This window comes from Lissotriton vulgaris, chromosome 2_2, assembly GCF_964263255.1.
Source record: "Lissotriton vulgaris chromosome 2_2, aLisVul1.2, whole genome shotgun sequence".
Classification (NCBI taxonomy): domain Eukaryota; kingdom Metazoa; phylum Chordata; class Amphibia; order Caudata; family Salamandridae; genus Lissotriton; species Lissotriton vulgaris.
In genome coordinates, this window is record NC_141688.1 from 110,206,663 (window position 1) to 110,228,710 (window position 22,048).

The 22,048-nt window shown below is 42.5% G+C and overlaps 1 protein-coding gene across 9 annotated transcripts in view; it reads right to left on the reverse strand.

The window, feature by feature from the left end:
- HERC1 (HECT and RLD domain containing E3 ubiquitin protein ligase family member 1) overlaps positions 1-22,048 on the reverse strand; it is a 2,101,515-nt gene that overhangs the window by 1,524,873 nt on the left and 554,594 nt on the right. For all 9 annotated transcript variants that reach the window (XM_086959402.1, XM_086959399.1, XM_086959397.1 and 6 more), the window contains exon 28: positions 7,498-7,618. In XM_086959402.1, the coding sequence (XP_086815528.1) occupies positions 7,498-7,618 (121 nt within the window). The remainder of the gene's footprint in view (positions 1-7,497; positions 7,619-22,048) is intronic.

The window sequence follows — 22,048 nt, forward strand, 5'->3', positions numbered from 1 at the left end:
AAAGACTTACTTGAAGAAAAACTACCTGACAGATCCGGGCCCAACTGTACCTACAGCCACACAAGCCTCAAACATCCTTTTTCTTGTACCAATACTTACTTTATGAGGCGTGTAACCTCTACCCAGGCACCACAGGGCATAGCTGGGGCCTACCAAAAAAGCAAATCCAGCCACTCTAGCCACCCATCATGATCCTCCTATCAATATAGCAATAAATAGGGCCGGAGCCCACCACACTTTCTGCATATCCACAAGACATACACGGGAATCCTGGTTGTGAATGGGAATCTGGAGAAAAAGAGTTTTGGAGTAAGTAACTGAATCATTATTTCTCAATCCATTTTTTCATACCATTATTTACTTTATAGGGATATACCAGAGATATTAACCAAAACCTGATTCACTGAGACATAAAATACAAACTCCCAAATAATGCAAACAAACTTTTTAATGCAATTATCAATAGATTCAGATGTTAAGGGTACAGCATCCACCAATATTCTGGAACCAAAATTAATGCATTCACCAATTCCCACATCCAAGCTATGACGAGAAACAAAGGTAGATGGTGTATCCCAAGTGGCAGCTATGCATATGTCCAAAACAGAAGCCCCACAAATCTCAGCCCAGGAAACATTAATTCCTTTAGAGGACCTGCTCTGTATTTTACTGTGTCCTATGATACATAAGCAATAGTAATAGCAATGAGTGCTCTTACCCATCTACTTAAAGTATGATTTGCTGCTTTTTCCTGAGGCAGAAAAAAACACCATTATTTACAAACAAGTTTTTGCATTGTCTATGCTATGGTGTTACGACTTGGACAAATATATCTTCACGGCCAATCAAAATATCCAGTGTATATAAGGATGCCACTTTAGGAGGGAAAGGTTCTGTAAAATTAGAGGGTAAAATCATTTCTTCTTCCTTATAAAAGGAAGATATTACTTTAGGATAGAAACGAGAAGGCCTAATACGCAGAGAACTCCACTGCTCTAGCAGTCGATATTCATAGCCACCAAAAACTCACTTTCAAGACTAAGTTTTTAGTTCACTTCTTCCAATGGTTTAAAGGGACTACAATGCAAAGCCTTAAGAATCAACTGGATGACCCAAGAAGGGCTACTTGGTTTAACATTTGTCCTCAAAGAAACACCTTTCAGTAGTCTTGTATCATTATAATTCATTTCAGGAACACTCCAAGGTGCTCTAACTGCCCTGATTGCTGCTCATTACAGTTTTAAAGTAGAAACAGCTACCCCCTTGTCAAACCCAGGTGGTGGAAATTGAAGAATGCATTTAAATTCACAAATACTAAGGTCTAAAATTGTATTCATATACCATTTAGAAAAAGATGGCTAATGGTGATCAGAACTTTTATAGTAGATAACCTTCTGGTTTGTTAGAGTGCACAAGACACCAGAGGAGAACATTCTAGTTTCTTTAAACGCCTTCTTATCACAGCCAAGCTGTCAATTGCATTCTTCTTCATGTAGTCAGATCAAGAAGTGGAGATTGAAGGGACAACTGATCTTTTGGAAGGACCAATTATGGTACCCTTGTCATCATTGTCAACAAGGCAAACCATCCCATCCTTGGCCAAAGAGAGGCTATCAAAATAAGATCAACATCTTCTTTCTTCAAACTGCTTACAGTTTGAGTATCAGGGGAAAGGGTAGGAATGAGTACAAGAGAACATGAGCCCATGGACATGCCAGTGCATCTATTCCCCAGCAACCCACTTCCTAAAACCTGGATATAAATTTTGTACGAAGAGCATTCTCTGCGCTGGTGAAGAGCTCTAGCTGAGGAGTACAAAATGTTTGGTATATTTACAGGGAGGTATATAAAAGCTGAAGCAAAAGGGAAATGCTCTGCTTCACCTGTCTGCTATGATATTGTCTTTCCACCAAATGTAAAGTGCTATGTGATTTTTTTTAGATGAACCAAAGACGGAGAAAGTGGGAAACGCTATGCTTATCTCCCTTCTAGGATTTTACGGGACCATTCACCCGAATGACTATCTGGAATGTGAAATTCGCATGAGAGTGAGACCCCTATGTCTGACTGTTTGTTCAAGTACGATTTTATTACTGTGTTGTCTGTTCCCACTATGCCAACCTGATTCAAGAGAAGGTGAGAAAAGAGAAGGAGAGCATAATACTGCCTTCATCTCTTTACAACTCAAGGAGCAAGATTTCACCTCCGGCAGCCATAGCCCCTGAATAATTTGACTGCCTAAAGTGGCCCCCAACCCATATTGTTTGCATCTGTGATCAAAATTTATGGAGGCAGCTTAGTCAAACAAACTCCTTTGGACAGGTGTATGGGATCCAACTACCACAGCATTTTTTCTCCCAATGTCCTTTGTCATAGGCACCATTTGTTCCAGGCTGTATGTTACTTGATTCCAAGGCCCTAGGAGATGATGAACCAGGGGACCCAGGTAAAGGCAACCCCAAGGCACCACAAACACACACGATGCCTGTCAAAAGAGGAACTAAAAATATATGAAGTAAACTATACGGAAAACTAAAAAGGAGCCTTCCCTAATAGAAAATGGCTTACCATGTGGCCCAGGAGTAAAAGCGAATCTCTCACAGACACTTTTGACTGCTGTCCCAGTGCACGTACCACGGAGTTACAAACTCCATGTCTTCATTTCTTCTGAGCTCGTCTTTGGCAAGCTCACCATCTCTAGCAAGTCTGGACACAAGCTCCAGATTTATCAATAAGTAGCATTCCTCTAATGCTTGGAAAATCAGTCATGAGGTTATGAAGCATTGTCCTTGAGGAACAATGGATAAGTGAATCATCTAAATAAGGGTAGAACTTTTGTAAACGCTCTCAGGGATTAAACTGCCAGTGATGACCTTCCACCCAAAATCTGAGGAATGGTAGATGATAAGGACAGATTGGGATGTGTAAGTAAGCATCCCTCAAATGCATTGCTGACATCCAAACACCCAGGGCTACAGGCTGAATATCAGTCTGAATTTAACCTAGGAGTTTTGCAATTGGGAAGACAGTGGCATAAAATCCTTTTCTTGGAACAGGACATATTGTATTTTTCCTTAAGAGTTTCAATATCTCCTGCGATAAAGCCAAACTTTTACTGGATCTTTTGAAAATGTTAAAGAACTGGACTAGAGTCTGAAGAGGTTCCCTCGAATTCCAATGCATACCATATTTCGAATACCTTTAGAACTGATACACGGAAACAATTCATAGCCACTTCTGCAGAAAAAGGGATAGGTCCTCAAAATAAGAGCCTAGCATAGTTAGGAGTGCTTCATAGGGTTTTGCGGAGCAGACGGGTGGCTTAGAATTCTGACCCCTGCCAGAATAGGGCTGATTGTACTTATTTTTTACAGCTTGAAAATGTGATTTGAAGCCTTTATGACATCTCACCCTTGAATTTCTTCGAGGGGGTTCTGGTTTGAGTTTGGACCTTTTCATACTTCTGGGTTTTAAAAGCTCTTTAAAGCATATCCTTTACCTGATCCCCCAAACAATTTATTTCCAGAGAAAGGCATGTGGAGCAACCCCGCTTTTAACCTCTCTGCCTTCTAATCTCTCAGATACATCTGGTGTCGGGCAGCCACGTTGGAGATTACAAAAAAGGCAGGTGCTTTCCGAATGTCACAAGAGACATCTGAAAGGAACCTGGCCTGCATCTCCATGTTGGAAAATATTTGAGCACTTACCTTCTTCCTTAATAGCGGACGCTAAAGATTGGAAATCCTTAACCAATGACTGAGAAGTATATATAGTTGCTCTTAAGGAAAAGAGCTTGTCACAGATAGCCTGTCTTAAGAGAAGCTACCACTTTCCGATCCAAAAAGTCTGCAACCTCAAGTCGTCAGCTATCACAGTAGAATGACTTGCAAAATGAACCAGATCAATTGTAATGGTTTAAGTAATTTCCATACGAACACACTTAAAAACTTCAGAGGGTCAGCATGCTTCAGATTATACACTCTTTTAAAAGCAGATCTATGGTTTCCATGTTTAAATTCAACTTTGTGAATGAATTTACTCTTGTGAGAGGATTCAGTGACCTGAACATTTTCCTCTTCATTCTCAAGTGAAGGCCATGAAGAAACAGCCAATGATGAAGTAATATTTATTAGCCAGTGGCATTGTCCTTTGATTTAACAAGAGCATTGGATAAAGAGGCAATCAAATATTGCATTTACTTTTTAGAGAGCTCAAACCCTCCAGAAGCAGGAGTAGACTTAGCCTGTCTACATCTTATTTTATCACCATCCTCATCTACAGAACAATGACAGCGTTTGGAAAAGTGATATCTTTGTTCCATGATGAAGAATGCCAAACTGAGCAAAGATAAAAGATAGCCCTTATACAGTGGATCCGAACAACCATTGGCTGTCTTCAAAAATGACAAACAAAGAAGTGAATAAAGGAGCCTTTGGAATGAAGAGATTATATATATATATATATATATATATATATATATATATATATATATATATATATATATCTCAAGAGCTAACAGAACTCTAAAACACCAATCCAACCCAAAGGAGGGACTGCATTTCACTTTTCTACCAGCATTCTATCCTCCTCCCCAAGGGACATGCGCACCAACATGGGGAAACTCTGCCCATTCAAGGAGCAGGGACACTGTAAGAACTCAGAAACGAGTATATGAGTGTGAGTACACCTGCTGGTAAATAACGAGGCATCACAAAGTGCAATGCTAGAGACGGATGGACTGATGCCTAAGGAGACACTAATTACAGAGCAGCAGGGCGGGAGAAAAACAAGAGCGTTCTAGGAAACCAGCGCATTCTCCCTTCATCACGCGTCATTTTTTGTTGATCCCTGCATTGAGCAAACTAAAACATTTAAAAACAAAAAATGTGTGCCCCAAAGCACTATATGATAATTGAGTAGAAGATAGTATCTTATTCAGATGTGGTAAAGGAGGTGTCAGTGGGTACATGCACGTGCCTCCAGGCCAATGGGGGTAACTTTAGTTTATGACTCTATGTTTGTGAAGTTCACTCATCATTAACTTAACCTCTATGGTCCATGTCAGGGAGTCCCATTTTGAAGAAACTGTCCCCCTCTTTGCATTATTAACAGATTGACTACAAGCATCTATTTTAGCATGAGCGAATGTGAACATTTTGTGTTTCTATCTACTGTAATCATCTGCAGGTGAAGAAGCTAACCAAGTTGATTCTATTAATACAATACTCTTCAGCTTTCAGTAGGTGTTTTAAAACAAGGAGACACACCCTAGGAGAATTCAGATTCCACCTACCTGTCCAGTTGGATAATTGCAGGAAGACTTCTTCCCACCACCTTTGGATCACCCTGCAGGACCCAACCATGTGGCCAAAAGAGGCCTCCCTTTCGCTATATCTGGAGCAAGAATGTACTGTGTCAGGTAATGTAGCTTGTAGGTGTGCCTGTGACAGGTATGTACAGTGTACATAACTGAACTTTCAGAACTTTTCTTGGAAACATGTGCGTCATAGGATTTACTAGTTCAATCTATAACAGATTAACACGAAGTCCTCCTCCCACTTGGCTCTCAGGGACAGCTTTCTACAGTGACCAACACAGCTGTGTGGTCTAGAGCCATGATAACTCTATCAGTTATAGAATATTTTACTTGCTAACTCTGGCATTCGAGGTGCCTCTGGGTTAATGTCTTGCACATGCAGTGATAATTATGATGGTTAGGTGCCGAACCTGAAACGGTCAGAATGGCACAACCCTTCTCACATAGAGTCAGTGCCATCACTTTGTAGTGTAGTTCCTATATTCCCAATAGGCTCTGCGCATTGGAATAATATATTCAGCAGTGTAGACGTAGGACTGAGGTCGACTAGGTCTCTACTGACTATATTAGACTTAAGGTTTGCCAGCTAGCTCAGAGGTCACTAGAAACTTTCTCGAATAAACGAGGAGGAGTCTAACCTCCCTGGATAGACAAGAAGGGATTAGCTTCCGACAACCATATAACATGACAACTTTGATCCCTCAGAATAAGAGTGTATCTCTAGAGTTGTGTGAAAACAATAGACAGCTATTTCACTCAGTCATTGTGCGTTCTTAGTTTCACCAGAGTGCAGAGAAGAGAGAGACGGGCGTTTTCAATAAAAGGTATAATTTATTGAGCAGTCTTCCTTCTCATGCAAGAGAAATGAATTGCCACAATTGCAATACTTAATGTAAAGTAAAGTGCGTACAGTAAAAGGAGTATTATGAAATAATACTGTAAAAGCATTGATATGGTTTCTTAGCCATAAGACACTTTAAAATGGATAGAATATATACATACATATATACATTGACAAACGTACTCAACTGGTGCTTCTAAAATACGCCTACCCCGGTATTCCTGACCTAAGCCGAATACGTGGGAAGGAGTAAGTAAGTAGCAGTTTAAGTTAAGTTGGTTTTGCCAAGAATCTGATTCAAGAATTCTCTTTAAGGGTTTAGTCAGCACCGTACCTTGGGAATAGAATGTAGGAGGTCTGGTATCTCTTTCCTCAGGACTCGATATTCCAGCAACCCGCAAGGGTAGGCTGGAAACGCCGGAGCTGGATTTTCTCGGCTGGAGAAAAAGACAGCGTCTTTCTCAGCGCGTCAAAGAGGAGGGGCAGCGTCCGTGGGCTCTCGCATCAGCTGGGCTCTCGGGCAAGTAGATAGCTGCTCTGCTCCAAAACCACCACCGTGTGTTTGCTTAAGGCAACGTTGGTATATTTATACCTGAAAGGTGCCGAGTTTGACGTAAGTTTTAGACATAAGACGTCAATAAAGATGTCACTAAGAACTGGTCGTTCTTACAGTGCTTCACAGGAGTTCTAGGACGAAATCAAAACAAAAGCAAGTGGGGATTTCCCAGGTTGCTGGAGGTTTGGTGTGTTGAAAGAACTCATTGTGCTTTCTAGGAATCCGAGGAAGTAGCTTTGCCGTGCTTTGGACTGCAAGGGCTATTTATCTGATTCTTATGCCATTATAGGGATATTATTGATTAGAGCCGTACAAGGGCATAAAATAGTATTAATGATTTAGGTTCCTAGATAAAAACACAATAACTTCATTGTATAAGTCCATGTTAGCTACAGTCTCCAGCAATCCTTTAATGCATTGCTATATTTAGAGCGAAAAAGGAAACTCGTTATTGGGACCTTAACACCCAATGGTCCTCTATAAAAGAGGCAAAAAGAAAGCAGTTGTGGGAGAGATACATGAATCTTGAATTTACCTAAAAAGCAAGACACCAAAGGATTGTGCATGCTTGTTATTACAAAGTCAGAAATATTGAAAAGCGAAATAATATGGACTAACCACTACGAAGATGTGCTGACAGAATTAGAATTTAAGGAACTTTGTTAACAGTCACATAAATCACCCTGAAAACTAAGCCCAGTCAGACACAGGCAGTTTCTTGAATGGCCATGGCATTTAACATCTACAAATATCTCACATAATCTACATGTTGGATTCACTTACCAATATGATGCTTATTTGCTTGCAAAGCTCTTTCCAGTGTAGCAGACAACTGCTGATAAATCTTATGCACAGCCATCTGAATTTCAATCTGTATTGTTCTTTTAGCTGCCCGTATACCATCCTAAGAATTAAAGTCAAATTACAGTTTAACTCTATTCATTTGAAAATGAATTCAAATTAGAAACAGAAAAAACTGAATCTGCACAAGAAAGGTAATTCTTTCAAATCATTCTTTTAAAGGCGACTACAGAAGGATAGTTAAAAAACAGTCAAAAGAGAAATATGTTCCTACTTTGTTACAAAGTTAGAACGGTTATGAATAGAAGAAAGTATACAATACTTAAATCATATCATGATTTTAAGCAAAGAAAATGTAATATGCACTATACAAGCAATTAATAGTACTTTTTATATTCCAGTTTAGAAAGGCAACACGATCACAGCTTCTAAGGCTATGGGGTGAAATATATAAATTTGATTTGCTCTAGTCAAGTGTTGTATGAGAGCAACACCATAACGTTAAAATACCTTTCGAAGGATAAACATAAAACATATTATGTCAATAACAGACAGACCGTATTAAAGGGAATCACCCACCTTAATTGAATGATACTATTTAAGGACCAAGGTAAGAGCGTGCTGCTGAAGGTAATGGATACAAAGTAGTGATAAAGGCAGCAGAGTGCACTTTACCATTAGAGGATATACTCCAACTCTAAGAGTCATCATAGAGGGACATATTAAATTAGATATTGTTGATCTAGCAATAGGTAACATAGCTACTACGACAAATGTCTACTAACAACTCTTCCATATGGTGGTTAATATTGGGTTCAGTGCAACAAATAGGTGGTTTCCCTCTGAAAGCCCAACTAACTTCATTTTAAAATGATAAATTGCAAGGTGTTAAGTAGACTTCATTTCTATGAACCACTTTGGAGAAAATCCTGGAAGTGTGTAGAACCGCTTAAGTAGAAAACAACAATAACTCATTAGCACCATATAGCATATGCCTTCCCCCACAGAAGGGCTTGCTTTAATACTCCCAGTGAAGATGCAGACTATATGGGCCTCAGGAAATGTGATCGGGAAATATGGCACAGAAGAACAAGTTACTTATCTTTGGTAATGTTTCTCTACCGCTCTATGATTTATACGGGTGTTACTGTAGCTACTGTGGTTAAGCGGTCAATTATAACTGCTACCAGCCCAAGCCATGCTTCTAGCCTCTAATTTAAAGTAGCCAGGATGTTAGTCCCAAAGCCTTTGCATTTTATTCTAATGCGTTATCCCCAAACAGAAGAGGTTCACTGATGAGCAGATATAAAGGCTTGGCTTGCACAGCATCTGAAATCCCTCTAGTGCTCAGCCACAAGTGTCTTCTGAGATCTATCACTAAGCAAATCGAGTGCAATATTACATCCAGAGTGTACAGTCTTGTTACACAGAATGGTTTGCAACATCCATACCATCTATATCTATAGTAATATAATAAAGAGAGAGCCCAAACCTTTGAGGCGGGTAATCTCAGGAACCACAGCACCAATCACAACACCCAATACAGCGTTGGAAAGGGCAGTTGCAGCAGAAGGACATAGACAATGCAGACGCCCACCATATACATTTAAAAGGTAAAAGAAACGTGCCAGCAAAGTAGTCCCTTGTGGGCGTGTCTGCATTGTGCTGTGGGCGTGTGCTGGGGGCGTGACAAACGCTGGGGGCGTGTGGTACGTCCGCCCTTCATGCCATGTCTCATTTCGTGTGCAGTAGGCGTGTGCTGGGGACGTGGGCAAGGCGCGGGATTACGGAAAAAAAAGCGAGCGTTGTGCCCAATATTTCATTGTTTTTTCTTCCCAGGTTCTGTACATTCCAGCTCCGGGTGTCCACCCTGCTCCCTTTAAATACCCCTGCACCCCATAATCATAACCCACCCTTACTCCTTAAAATAACTCAACACTCTTACACACTAACCGATCTTAACCCTATAAATATACCCTGTACCCCAAAACCCAAACCTATCCCTAAACCCTAAAAATACCCCTGCACCCCAAACCCCAAACCTAGCCCTGAACCCTATAAATACCCCTATACCTCAAATCCCAAACCTACCCCTGAACCCTAAAAACACCCCTGTACCCCAAAACCCAAACCTACCCCATAACCCTAAAAATACCCCTGTACCCCAAAACCAAGCCCTGAACCCTAAATATACCCCTGTACCCCAAAACCCAAACCTACCCCTGAACCCTAAAAATACCCCTGTACCCCAAAACCCGAACCATAAATATAACCCTGTACCCCAAAACCCAAACCTACCCCTGAACCCTAAAATAACCCTGTACCCCAAACCTAGACCCGAACCCTTAAAATACCACTGTACCCCAAAACCCAAACCTACCCCTGAACCCTAAAATAACTCCTTTACCCCAAAACCCAAACCTAGCCCTGAGCCCTAAAAATACCTCTGTACCCCAAAACCCATACCTATCCCTAAACCCTAAAACTACCCCTGTACCCCATAACCCAAAACTATATATGAACCCTTAAAATACCCAAAACACCCCAAAACATATACCTCAGTACCCCAAAACATATACCCCTATACCCATACTTACCTTATCCAAATATAAAAAAACATGCTTTTTCGTTGTAAATGTATGCGTGGTAAAAGCATATAAAATGTAATGCCATGCGTTATGGCATTGCGGAGTCATGGTACTTTCGTAATGAAAGTATGCGGAGTGATGGTATGCGGAAAGAAAGTTGCAGAATAATGGGTGTTTACCCTCCCCCGGTAAGTACATTGGTGGAACAGCGGCCCACATCTCCAGCAACATACTCATATTTTTTCACCACCGATTTGAAAAATGCACAGGTCTCTCTCATTGATGACCAGCACCGACATACACTTTTAGACACACCTCCCGCCACAAGTTCTAGAATTGTGAACTTTAGAGCTGGGGAGCTACGTTTGAATCTCGGCATCAGCACAACATCCTGTGATTCCAGGCAAATAGCTTTGTCTCCCCGTGCCTACCACAAATGAATGTGTTCTTTTGTAATGTAAATTGTGCTCATGCCATGTTGTCGAGTTTGTGCTATATAATATTGCAAGGACACACTACTGAACGAGCACTCTTAAGTGCATCAGCAGTGCACTGCGAATCGGAGCGTTTCACAGGCCTGTCACAGATAAGAAATGCTATCAAAACGAAATCCTACAAAACAATATACTACTGGCCGGCAGCAATTCATACCCGGACAACGTCGGGACGGGCTGCTAGTCATTACATAATTTGATAACTGATGTGTCTCACCAGGAAGTCTAAGCATTATGAAGCAGCACATCTCCCCAGAGAATGGGAATAATGTCCCAGTTACTTAACTTCTGTAACAATCTTTCTGGTGGATGGCCAGGGAAGGGATACGAGCCTTGCATTGGCTCCCCATGAGGAAGCACATTTCCCTGAATGTACCGGAATATGGTATGTAAGGCTATGCATAGCAAAGGCTCATCACATTTAAAAGAAAAATGCTACTTACCCAGTATGCATCTGTTCTTGGCATATAGAGCTGAAGATTCATATGCTGTAGCATAGATCACCATCTGGTTTTGGGTCTGGAGGTTTGCAATTTGTTTTCGTTCGAAGAAGTCGATTAGTCACGAGGTAGGTGACTCCTTCTTTGTGTGATAGTGCGCATGGGCATCGGCTCTATCCCCAGATTGTTTTGTTGTAAGGGTGATGATGGAGTTAGTAAGAGTAGAAAAAGATGCCCATGTATATTATATCCAAGTATGATGATACTGCAACAGACAAAGGTACCCAGGGAGGCGGTTGGGCGCCTATGAATCTACAGCTCTATATGCCAAGAACAGATGCATACTGAGTAAGTAGCACTTTCCGGTCGAGGCATATGAGCTGTAGATCATATGCTTTAGCATAGACTATACAGCAGTTACCTCCCAAGCGGTGGCTGACCTGTGTCTGTGGCAGTGGTTTGAAATAGTGTTCTTAAAAAGGCCTTACCCACACTAGCTTGTTGTTTCGCTAACACATCTACACAATAGCGCTTTGTGAATGTGTCTGGCGTAGACCATGTTGCTGCTTTGCAGAGGTCATCTACGGGTGTGTTCTCTAAGACTGCCATAGAAGCCCCTAGTTTGTGTGTAGAGTGCGCCCTAGGGGGAACTGTTAATGTGCTCTTAGCTTTAATATAACATGTTTGGATGCATTTAACGATCCATTGTGCAATATCCGCTTTTCATATGGGATTGCCTTTATGCGGTGGTGAAAAAGCAACAAAAAACAGCTTTGTTTTTCAAAAAGATTTAGTTCTTTCAATGTAATATAGTATTGCTCTTTTTACATGTAATGTATGAAGAGCACTTTCTGCCACTGAGTCTCGTTTAGGAAAAAATACGGGAAGCTCAACAGACTGGTTGAGATGAAAGGCAGAAACGACTAGAAATTTGGGATTAGTCCGAAGAACCACTTTATTTTGATGAATTTGTAAAAATGGTTCTTGTATAGTTAGTGCCTGGAGCTCACCAACTCTTCTGAGAGATGTGATGGACATAAAAAAGGCTACTTTCCAATTGAGAAATTGTAGCTCACATTTGTGCAGAGGTTCAAATGGTGGGCGCATGAGTCTTGTAAGGACTAGATGAAGATTCCACATTGGGGAAGATGGAAGTCTAGGAGAGATGACTCTTAAGTCCTTCCATAAATGCCTTGATAGCGGGCACACAATACAAAGACAAATGTTGTCTGTTTTGTAGGTAAGCGGCTATTTCAGCAAGATGTAACCGCATGGCTGTATAGGTTAAATTACAACGCAGTAGGTGTAATAGGTAGCAAATGTTGTTTTGGATTGAAACATCTTGTGAATTGATTTGATTGTTTGTGCAGTAAATTACAAATCGCTTCCATTTTGCAGCGTAACATGCTCTAATGGTAGGGTGTCTAGCCTCTCTAAGGATGTTCATACAGTCTGGTGGCATATTAAGGTAGCCAAACACTATGATTTCAGGTGCCAGATAGCAAGGTTGAGTTGACTGGCATCTGGATGTCTTATCTCTCCATGGTTCTAAGTGAGAGCTTTGGGGAGAGGTGTCGTTTTTGGTGAGGGACTACTGATCACTCTAATAGGGTTGTGAACCAGAGTTGTCGAGCCCATGTGGAAGGCACTAGTATCATTGTGAGAGACTGTTGCTTGAGCTTCCGAACCACTAATGGAATTAGCAGAAGAGGTCGAAAAGCGTAAGCAAATCTGCTTGACCAATTTATCTATAGCGCATTGCCTTTGGATGATAGGTGTAGATGCCTCGGCGCGAAGTTTGCGCATTTTGCTTTGAGGTGTGTTGCGAACAGATCTATTTCTGGATAGTCCCACATTTGAAAGAATGGGATCAGAACTTAAGGATGTAGTTCCCATTCATGGATCTGTTGTTTTTGACGACTGAGCATATCTGCGATTTGGTTGTTTACTCCTGGGAGGTGTTCTTCAAGGAGATATATCTTTTGAGGTATGACCCATCTCCATATGCTTTGAGCTAGTCGTGAAAGCTGTAGAGTGTGTGTTCCGCCCTGTTGTTGTATGTGTCATATTGTCTTTACAGACTAAGACAGCTTTGCCTACCAGATGCAGTTGAAAAGCTTTCAATGCAAGAAAAATCACTAGTAACTCTAGGTAGCTTATCTGAAGTTTTTTTCTGTTGTAGGGTACATGTGCCCTGAACAGTGTGTTTTTGAAGATGAGCTCCCCAACCATTGAGTGATCCGTCCGCTGTTAACATTATCTGTGGAATTGGGTTGAGGAATGGCCGCCCTTTGGAAAGGTTTTGTGTATTCCATCACTGCAGAAAGTCATGGGTGCGGCCGTCTACCAACACCAGATCTGTTAGCTGACCTTGAGCCTGGTTCCACACACGTGTTAAGCATTTCTCTAGGGGCCGAATTTGAAGTCTTGCGTAAGGAACGATTAGAATGCAAGAAGCCACAATGCTGATCAATTGCACGAACACTTGGGCTGGTAGTGAGTGTTGGGGCTAAAATTGTAATATCAGATTTTGCATGTTGCGTATCCTGACTAGGTTAGGGTATGCTTGAGCTTTGCAAGTATCTAATGTAGCTCCTAGATACACTTGTGTGTTGGAGGGCTGAATGTGAGACTTGGTGAGGTTTACTTTGAATCCCAAGTCGTGAAGAAGCTGCACCGTTTTGTGAGTGTGGAGTATGAAGCTGTGTTGTGATTTGGCTTTTATTAGCCAGTCGTCCAGATAAGGGAAAACGTGATTGTGTTGTCTTCTTAAATGAGCTGCGACCACTGCAAGGGACTTGGTGAATACTCTTGATGCTGTAATTACCCCGAAGGGGAGAACTTTGAATTGGTAATGTTGTCCATCCACCACGAATCAGAGATATTTCTTGTGAGTTCGGTGGATGGTAATATGGAAGTAGGCGTCATTTAGATTAAGAGTGGATAAAAAGTCGCCTTGTTGAAGCAATTAGAGCACCTGTTGGAGTGTGACCATGTGGAAGTGGTCTGATTGAATGTAAGGATTTAGCTGCCTGAGGTCCAGTATAGGCCTTATCGAGCTGTCCTTTTTTGGAATCAAACAGAACAGGGAGTACACTCCTGTTACCTGCTGATGGAACGGGACTAGTTGTATGGCATGTTTTTGCAAGAGAGAGAGAACTTCTTGCATTAGGAGTGTGCAATGTTCTGGTGACATTACACATTGCTTTGGAAGAATATTTGGGGGAATGCTGGTAAGTTTCAGGCAGTAACCATATTGGATAATTTTTCTTACCCACTTGTCTGAGGTAATGGAATTCTAGACAGGTAGGAACTGTGAGAGACATCCCCCGACAGGAGTGGGATGATCGGGTTTAGCAGAGGAAAGTCACTGCTTATTGGCAGGGGAAGTGCAGGTGGAGTTACCTCTGCCTCTTCCCTTGTTATTATTTCCTCTGTAGTTTCTTCTAAAATATTGTCTGGGGGAGTTAGAGTGAATGCTACATTTATACGAGGAGGAGGGATTTTCTGAAGACACTTTTTTTGAGCCACCCCTGTAAAAGAAGCGGCAAAAGGACTCCCGGTTGGAAGGCAATTGTAAAGCCCCCATGGACTTCGCTGTTTTGGTGTCTTTCTTCATTTTCTCTAAGGATGCATCTACTGATGGCCCAAATAGATGCTCTTTATCCAAGGGCTGGAGGATTGTACCTCCTGCTTGAATCCAGAGATTCAAAGCTAATCATGCCTGCGTAAGAGTATGCAAGTGATAATGGCGTGGGATGCTGTGTCTGCTGCATCTAGCACACATTTTATGGAAGTGTTGGTGATGAGCTTCCCTTCCTGGATGAGGTTGTTAGCTTTAGTCTCATACTCATCCGATAGATGTTGCATGAGTTTTTCCAACTCGTCATAGTGAGCCCTATCATAGCATGCTAACAGAGCCTGAGCATTGGCAATACGCCAATGGTTAGCCGCTTGGGAAGCCACTCTTTTGCCAGAGGCATCAAAGTTTTGACTCCTTATCAGGAGGAGGGGTGTCGCCTGTGGTTTGAGAATTAGCTCTCTTACGGGCATTGGTTACAAGAGTGTCTAGAGGCAACTGGCCTTTCATATATGCCAGGTCTGTAGGAGCGGGTTTGTATTTTTTGCCAACTCGGGTGTTAGTATTCTGGCTCTAACTGGGTTTTTGAATACTTCGTCAGTATGTTTTAGTAAGCCTTTGAGCACTGGTAAAGATTCAGTAGCCCTTTGTGACTGTGAATGTTTCCACAAGGAAATCCTCTTCTAGAGGGTCTGAGTGTAGTTCCACCTCGTGATATTGAGCAGCCCTGTTAATAAGCTGTGCAAAACCGATGTTATCAGGTGGGTAGGGGCTGGAGGGATACATGTCGGGATCGTTATCCTGGTCTGGATCTTTATCATAATTGTCCCAGGGATCAGTGTCCTGTGGTATATCATGTGGTATTGTTAGATTTGGGGGTCTCTAGTTGGCAGAGGTAGGTACCTTTGACCAAATAGGGACCCTTGCGTCTAGTCAGGGTGTGAGGGTGCACTCCTAAAATAACCCCTGCTCACCCCCTTGGTAGCTTGGCACGAGCAGGCAGGCTTATCTCAGTGGCCGTGTGTAAAGCATTTGTGAACACATACAGTAACCCAGTGACAACACTACAGATGGACACCACACCAGTTTTAGTATAAAAATAAGTATTTTTATATAGACTTACCACAAGATCACCAATGACAAAAATCCACAATACTGTACTTTAAAAATGGTAGAAATAGCTTAGTTCTCTTTAGATGGTAAATGCGCCACTTTAAGTTCAATGTACTTTTGGATGCGTAACGTTATACAACGAACGTGTTGCAGGGAAGGTAATGCGTAGGTTCCTTACATGCAAGATGGATGATGCGTCGGGTCCCTACTGCTGCGTAGGGGATGCATAGGTTCTTCTCCACGTGGGGAGGTGATGCATCGGTTTCTTACTGCGCTTCCGTGGCGATGTGACCAGCAGCGCCGTGATGCGTTGAAGATCTGGTGCAATGAAACAAAAATGATATTGTCTTCTTGATGTGACAGGATGTGTGCACGCCCGATGGTCGTGCTGCGACTCAACGATTCTTCTGAGCCACGACAGGCCCTGCGACACGCTTCTCCGGTGATGCGACAGCGACACTCTTCTCTGGTGATGCGAGTCGCTTCAGCTGATGCATTGCGACAGCGGCCACACCGTTCTTCGGTGATTCGACGACAGCGACTGCGGCGGCAACACGCTTCTCCGATGATGCGACAGTGTCTGATGCGACACTCTTCTCCGGCGATGCGAGGCGCTTCTGCGAGGCGAAGTCACAGCGGCGACACCCTTCTTCAGTGATGGGACGAAAGAGGCTGCATCGGTGACACACTTCTTCTTCGTGAGACGCGCTTCCAGCTCCTTGCGACACACAGTCCCTCAGAAGGCCCAACACAACAACAGGCACTTCAAAAGAACTCTTGGGGAGCTGGTGGGTGTAGTCTGTTGTCCCTGAGACTTCAGCAGGAGGCAAGCTCTATCTCAAGCCCTTGGAGATCCTTTACAAGTTGTATTCAAAAGTAGCACAAAGTCCTTTTTCCTTTCTTTGGCAGTCAGGTAACCACAGCAGGCCAATCCCCCAAACAGCACTTAGCTTAGGGACAGACTCCTCTCCTCAGTTCCTCTGGTTCCTCTCCTCACAAAAGTTGTTTCCCAAAAGTGATCTAAAGTTCTGGGGTTTGGGTCCCCTCTTTTATACTCATTTTCCCTTTGTTCTCTGAAGGCAGAGAGGCCTTTGCCTAGACCAAACCAGTTCTAGTCAGTCCTGGAGCACTTTGTTGACAAGACTCCTTCTTTCCTTTTACGGTGTAGGCCAGGGACATCAGACGCATCACAGGAGGTGGAGCCAGCATTATGGAGGGAAGGCACAGCCCTATTCAGGTCCCAGGTGCAACTCCTCCCACCTATCTACATGCAGATCTCTCTATTCAGCCATATGCTGACTCACCCAGTCTCCTGAAATCCCCCAGCCCCTGTCACTCAAACTCCAGACAAGGAATACATAACCTAGCAGAGGCAGGCTTGGATAGTTAGATACTTTCTAAAAGTGGATTTTTCAAACACAGAATGTTAAAACCAACTTCACTAAAATATGTATTTTATCATTCTGAGTTCAGGCATACTAAACTCGAATTTCTAGCATGTTCCCTGAGTCAGTTAGGATTATAAGATGTAATAATCAAACTGCCCATTCTGGCCTATGGGGAACAGGTAGCCTTGTAAATGTAAATGTAATTGAGCTTATATAGCGCACAGCTACCCGCTGTGGGTGTCCCGGCGCTTGCTTAGGGAACCCGTCCTGATATTCCCCTGTGTGATAGCCCCAGCGGGTATCCACAAGGTGAAAGTCAGGCATCCCGCCGCGTGGGGCCGTTGTGGAGATTAAGCAAGCTATTGCCCAGAGTCGCAGAGTGTGAACCCGTGAGTCGAGAGGGCACCGGAGCGAGAATTATCGAGTCCGTGGAATTTTTAGCCCAAGACCCGCCGAGGCGGGGAATTGAACCCTGGTCCAGGACCGATCTCAGCTTCCGGGTCTGCCGCCTCTAACCCCTGAGCCACACTTCCCCACTTTTTCACTATTGCACGCCTTGCAATAGTGAAAAACGATAATGGCTATAATTCACTATTAGGACATGCCACACACACACCAGGGAATGTCCTACCTTTTACCTACAATGCACCCTGCCCTTGGGCCTACCATAGGGGTAACTAATATGCAGAAAAAGGGAAGGTTTAGGGACTGGCAAGTGGGTGCCCAGTCAGCATGGCAGCACCAGACTGCACACAGGCTCAGCAATGGCAGACCTGAGACACATTTTTACAGGCTGCTACTGGGGGTGGCACAACCAGTGCTGCAAGCCCACCAGCTGCATTTGGTTTACCAGCCCTGGGCACACTCAGTGCACTGTACTAGGGTCTGACAAGTAAACCAAACCAACCAATCATGGAATCACTAATCCATACATCAATTTACCGTAGGGAGCATATGCACTGTGGCACTGAATAGCAGTGGCACAGTGCCCAAAGCATCTATAATCAGTAAAAACACATGAGCCAACATAAAAAAAATGCAATGGAGACCCACGCCAACATTGCCAGGTCTAACAGCTATGTAATGGTCCTAATCACCATCCCCATTTCCATCCCCAACCCCATTTCCATCCCCATTATCCTGTGTGTCAGGTGACGGAGGAGGTTGCGGTGAATTTGATGATATAATTATCAAATTTGGGTTGGGAGGAGGAGAGGGAGATATTTAAGGGGGAGAAGGGTTTGTACCCATGTCCTTCTTTTTCAAAGGTATATGATGATCCTCTGTGAGATCCAGCATCTGTTTTTTGGGAAGAATGACCTGGAGGTGTCCAGTTTTAGGGTCAATGCTGAGTCTCTTTTGTTTGGGATCCAAAGGTGGCTGTTCAGATAGAGATTCTTTGGATGGAGTTGATTCAGGTTTAGGATCTTTGGACGCTGAGTGTTTTGAGTCCGAATGTTTTTAGCAGGTTTTGGCTCTCGGCTCCGAGGCTTTTTAGGGGTGTGCTTCAGCTCTGAAATTTTAGGCTTGGAGGCTTTCGGCTCCAGGTGTTTGCGTTTGGCGGGTTTTGGCTCCAAGGACTTCGGCGCGGAAGGTGTTTCAGTGTCGGTATCATGGAGACTGGCAAAGCCTTGTGTTTCGGTGCCGGAGGTGTTGGTTCGGCACCGGAATGAGGCTGGCTTGAGCCCGAGCCCGAAGGCTTGTTCTTGTGTTTTGCAGTCGAGCCAGAAGGCGGGGCAGGGTGGGGGATCTGAAAATTTGTCTTGGTGCTGACCTGAGCACGAGGGCGAAGGTGATACCGGAGCTGCAGTTTTTGGGTGGGTGGGCACAAGGAAATCTGTACTGTGGCCTGGAGTGATGGTCAGTTCTTATTCCATGTTTGAATCAGCTTGGACCAGTTCTTCTTCCTCTGCTTCTGGATCCGGTTGTTGGGAGTCAGAATCTTCGCCGAAGATGTCTGGTACGGATCCACTGCCGCGGTACATCTTGTGGTGTCAAGCCAGACGGTCACAAATGGTTTTCTTCGATCGGAATGATCGACACGCCTCACAGTCCTTTTCATCGTGTTCCGGGGATAGGCAGAGTTTGCAGATCTCGTACAAATCGGTGCATGGAAGACACCCGGGACATAACTTGAGTGGAGTCCGTTCCATCGACTGCTGGCGTGGTCGGCAAGGGTAGGCCCGACGGCCAGCTTCGAAGTTCCCGATCGAAAGTTTCAGATTTTAGATGATAAGCGTTGAATGGAAATCGCAGAGGGTCCAGGATTGCACGTCGAAGGAGTGCAGCGGTACACATTCGAACCCGATGGTGGAAAAAACCTATCTGGGGATGGAGCCGATGCCCATGCGCACTATCACGAACGAAGGAGTCCCCTACCTCGTGACTAAAAGACTTCTTCGAACAAAAGCAAAGTGCAAACATCCGGACCCAACAACAGATGGCAAACTATGCTAAAGCATATAATCTGCAGCTCATTTACCTCGAACACCATCTTTCAGGGGTACTCTCCGGAGAGGACCTTGAGATCTTCCTCATATAAAAAACTGGTTTCTCCTAGATTTCACAGGTGCAGATGGGGCGGTTGCTCCTTTTCTGTGGCAGCCACCAAACTCTGGAACTTCTTGCCCCCTCCATCTCCAAGGCGGACTCTCTTCTGGTCTTTAGGAAACTTCTGAAAACCTGGCTATTTGCTTCTTAGCTGGATGTAGGCATTTCTTTCTCCTCCCCAGTCCGTTCAGCACCTTGACACCCTCGGGTATAAGTGCGCTTTATAAATATTATCCTATCCTATCTGCAAAATAACTCACATTGGGTCTCCTAGGTCTTTTGAAGATTCCGTTAAACAAAGAGAATATCTTTACAGTCTTTTATCTCCCCATATGGAAATGTCTCAGACCAAATCCTAGTTTTATAATGATGGGTGCTCTTTTGAGCATGAAATGACTTGTTATCATTTAAGTTTGTTGTGCTGTGGTCACATGCAATTCTCTGAGTTTATCTTGCTTCTCTAGGATTAGGCTTCTTTCTTTTGATGTTTCATGATATTTACTTTACTGTTTTTCTCATTTTTGTTCTAAATTCCTTCTTATGTCTACAACTTTATCTGGTCTCCAGTATTTGTTTACTTCTGTGCAGTGCCATTTATTCACATATAGTTTTCTTTCATTCACTTCTCTCTTATATAGTTGTCTTTTTGTACCTTTTTACCGATTGCCAAGTTTCTTTCTGGCAACAGGTTTATCTTCATACCTTATAGTTAGCGTTCTTTCCTAGAAAGTTTGAGGCCTCGGAAATCCCCTTAAAAGAAAAAAGGTACTTATACATTTTTTGGGACTCAATGCCCCGATTATGTTCATTTACAGGAAACACAATGTAATGAAGCAAAATTCATAACATTAAAGAGAAATTGAGTGGGCAACATTTTTTTTTCACCTGCTTCTGGGCATGGGGGTTCAGGGGGTGCGGATGACATCTTATCTTAGAAATCCCTAAATCTGAAGTATTATACCAGGAGTGTGATGATGAGTGATGCTGGCTAATGGGGACAATAAAATTAGAAAAAAAATCCCTGCCCCTAATTAATATGTATGGGTCAGTTATGGTTGATCCTTATTTTAGGAATTGTGGCAAGTCTGTAGTAGATAGTATAGTTAATCCCAATAATATTTTATGGGAGATTTTAATCAAATTGTAGACCCACTTTTAGATATAACATTTAATTTTTAACCTCATAAATCGCATCAAGTTTTTAAAATGACAATTGTTTGAAGTAAGGAAAAAGCTTAACCTAGACTCTTTGGAATTTTGTTTCCACTCAGGTCCTCATGGTTCTCTATCCAGAATGGTTAAATTTTTATTGCTCAACCTTTATTGCAATTTTTATGCTCTGCCAGGATTAGGAATATTTTGTTTTAGCGAATCATACTCTGGGTCTCAGATTTATTTCGAAGATATTTGTCACGAATCACCTAGGTGGTAGTTTAATAACTAACTTAGGTCTTATAATGATTTTCTAAAAGGATTGTAATAAATTTGGTAAAAGATTTTTTTCAATTAAAAAAATCCACGGATACCTATGGTTCCATCCAACAACTGGGTTGCCTTTTAGGCTTCTCTTAGAGTTTTGCTATATCATTTGCTGCTAAAAAATATAAAAGTAGATTCTCAGTACAAACGTTTAACTAAGAATTATATAGTCCTGTAATGCACTTAAATTACTTCCAAAACTAGTAACTCTTTGAAAGAAATAATTGCAGCTAAATTTGAGTTAAATAAAACTATTACCTTTGACACTTATTAAAGCTAAATTTTGTAGTGGACATAACAAAAAGGGGTAAATGATGGTTAGTTATATAAAAGTCAAAATTCTGCATAAATACATTTCCATTGTTATTAAAGAATTTGATAATTCTAATGTCCTTTCTAACAAAAATATTTCCATCTATTTTGATCAATTTCATAAGGGTCTTTATCTTGATATTACTACATCAAACTAGGAATTTAATGGGTTTTTTTCCAAAATCTCCCAAAACTGCTTTTATATTAAGCAGATAATGAAGTCCTTGGAAAAAATGTCTCTCTTCTGTAAGTCCTACAAGCAAATAGATTTTAGAAGAGAGACAAGGCTCCTGGTCCTGATGGGACATGGTTAGACCTGTCAGCCCTTTGGGTGGTCCCTCCTATTTATTTTGTCCCCTTTTGCCTCCTAACCTTCTTTTATTTTTGTGTCCACTAAAGCTTTTGGTGTTGTCTTTAGGGCTTTGGGTGCCTCATCATCTCAACATATCCTGAGGCACAGGGGCTCCTTTAAAATGGAAGAGTAGAGAGACACAAAATGGAGGCTTATAACTGCCACATTTTTTACCTCAGGATCTTGAACCATAGGACTATAATGGGAAGGCTCTAGAACCTTCCAGCTAGTTCTAGC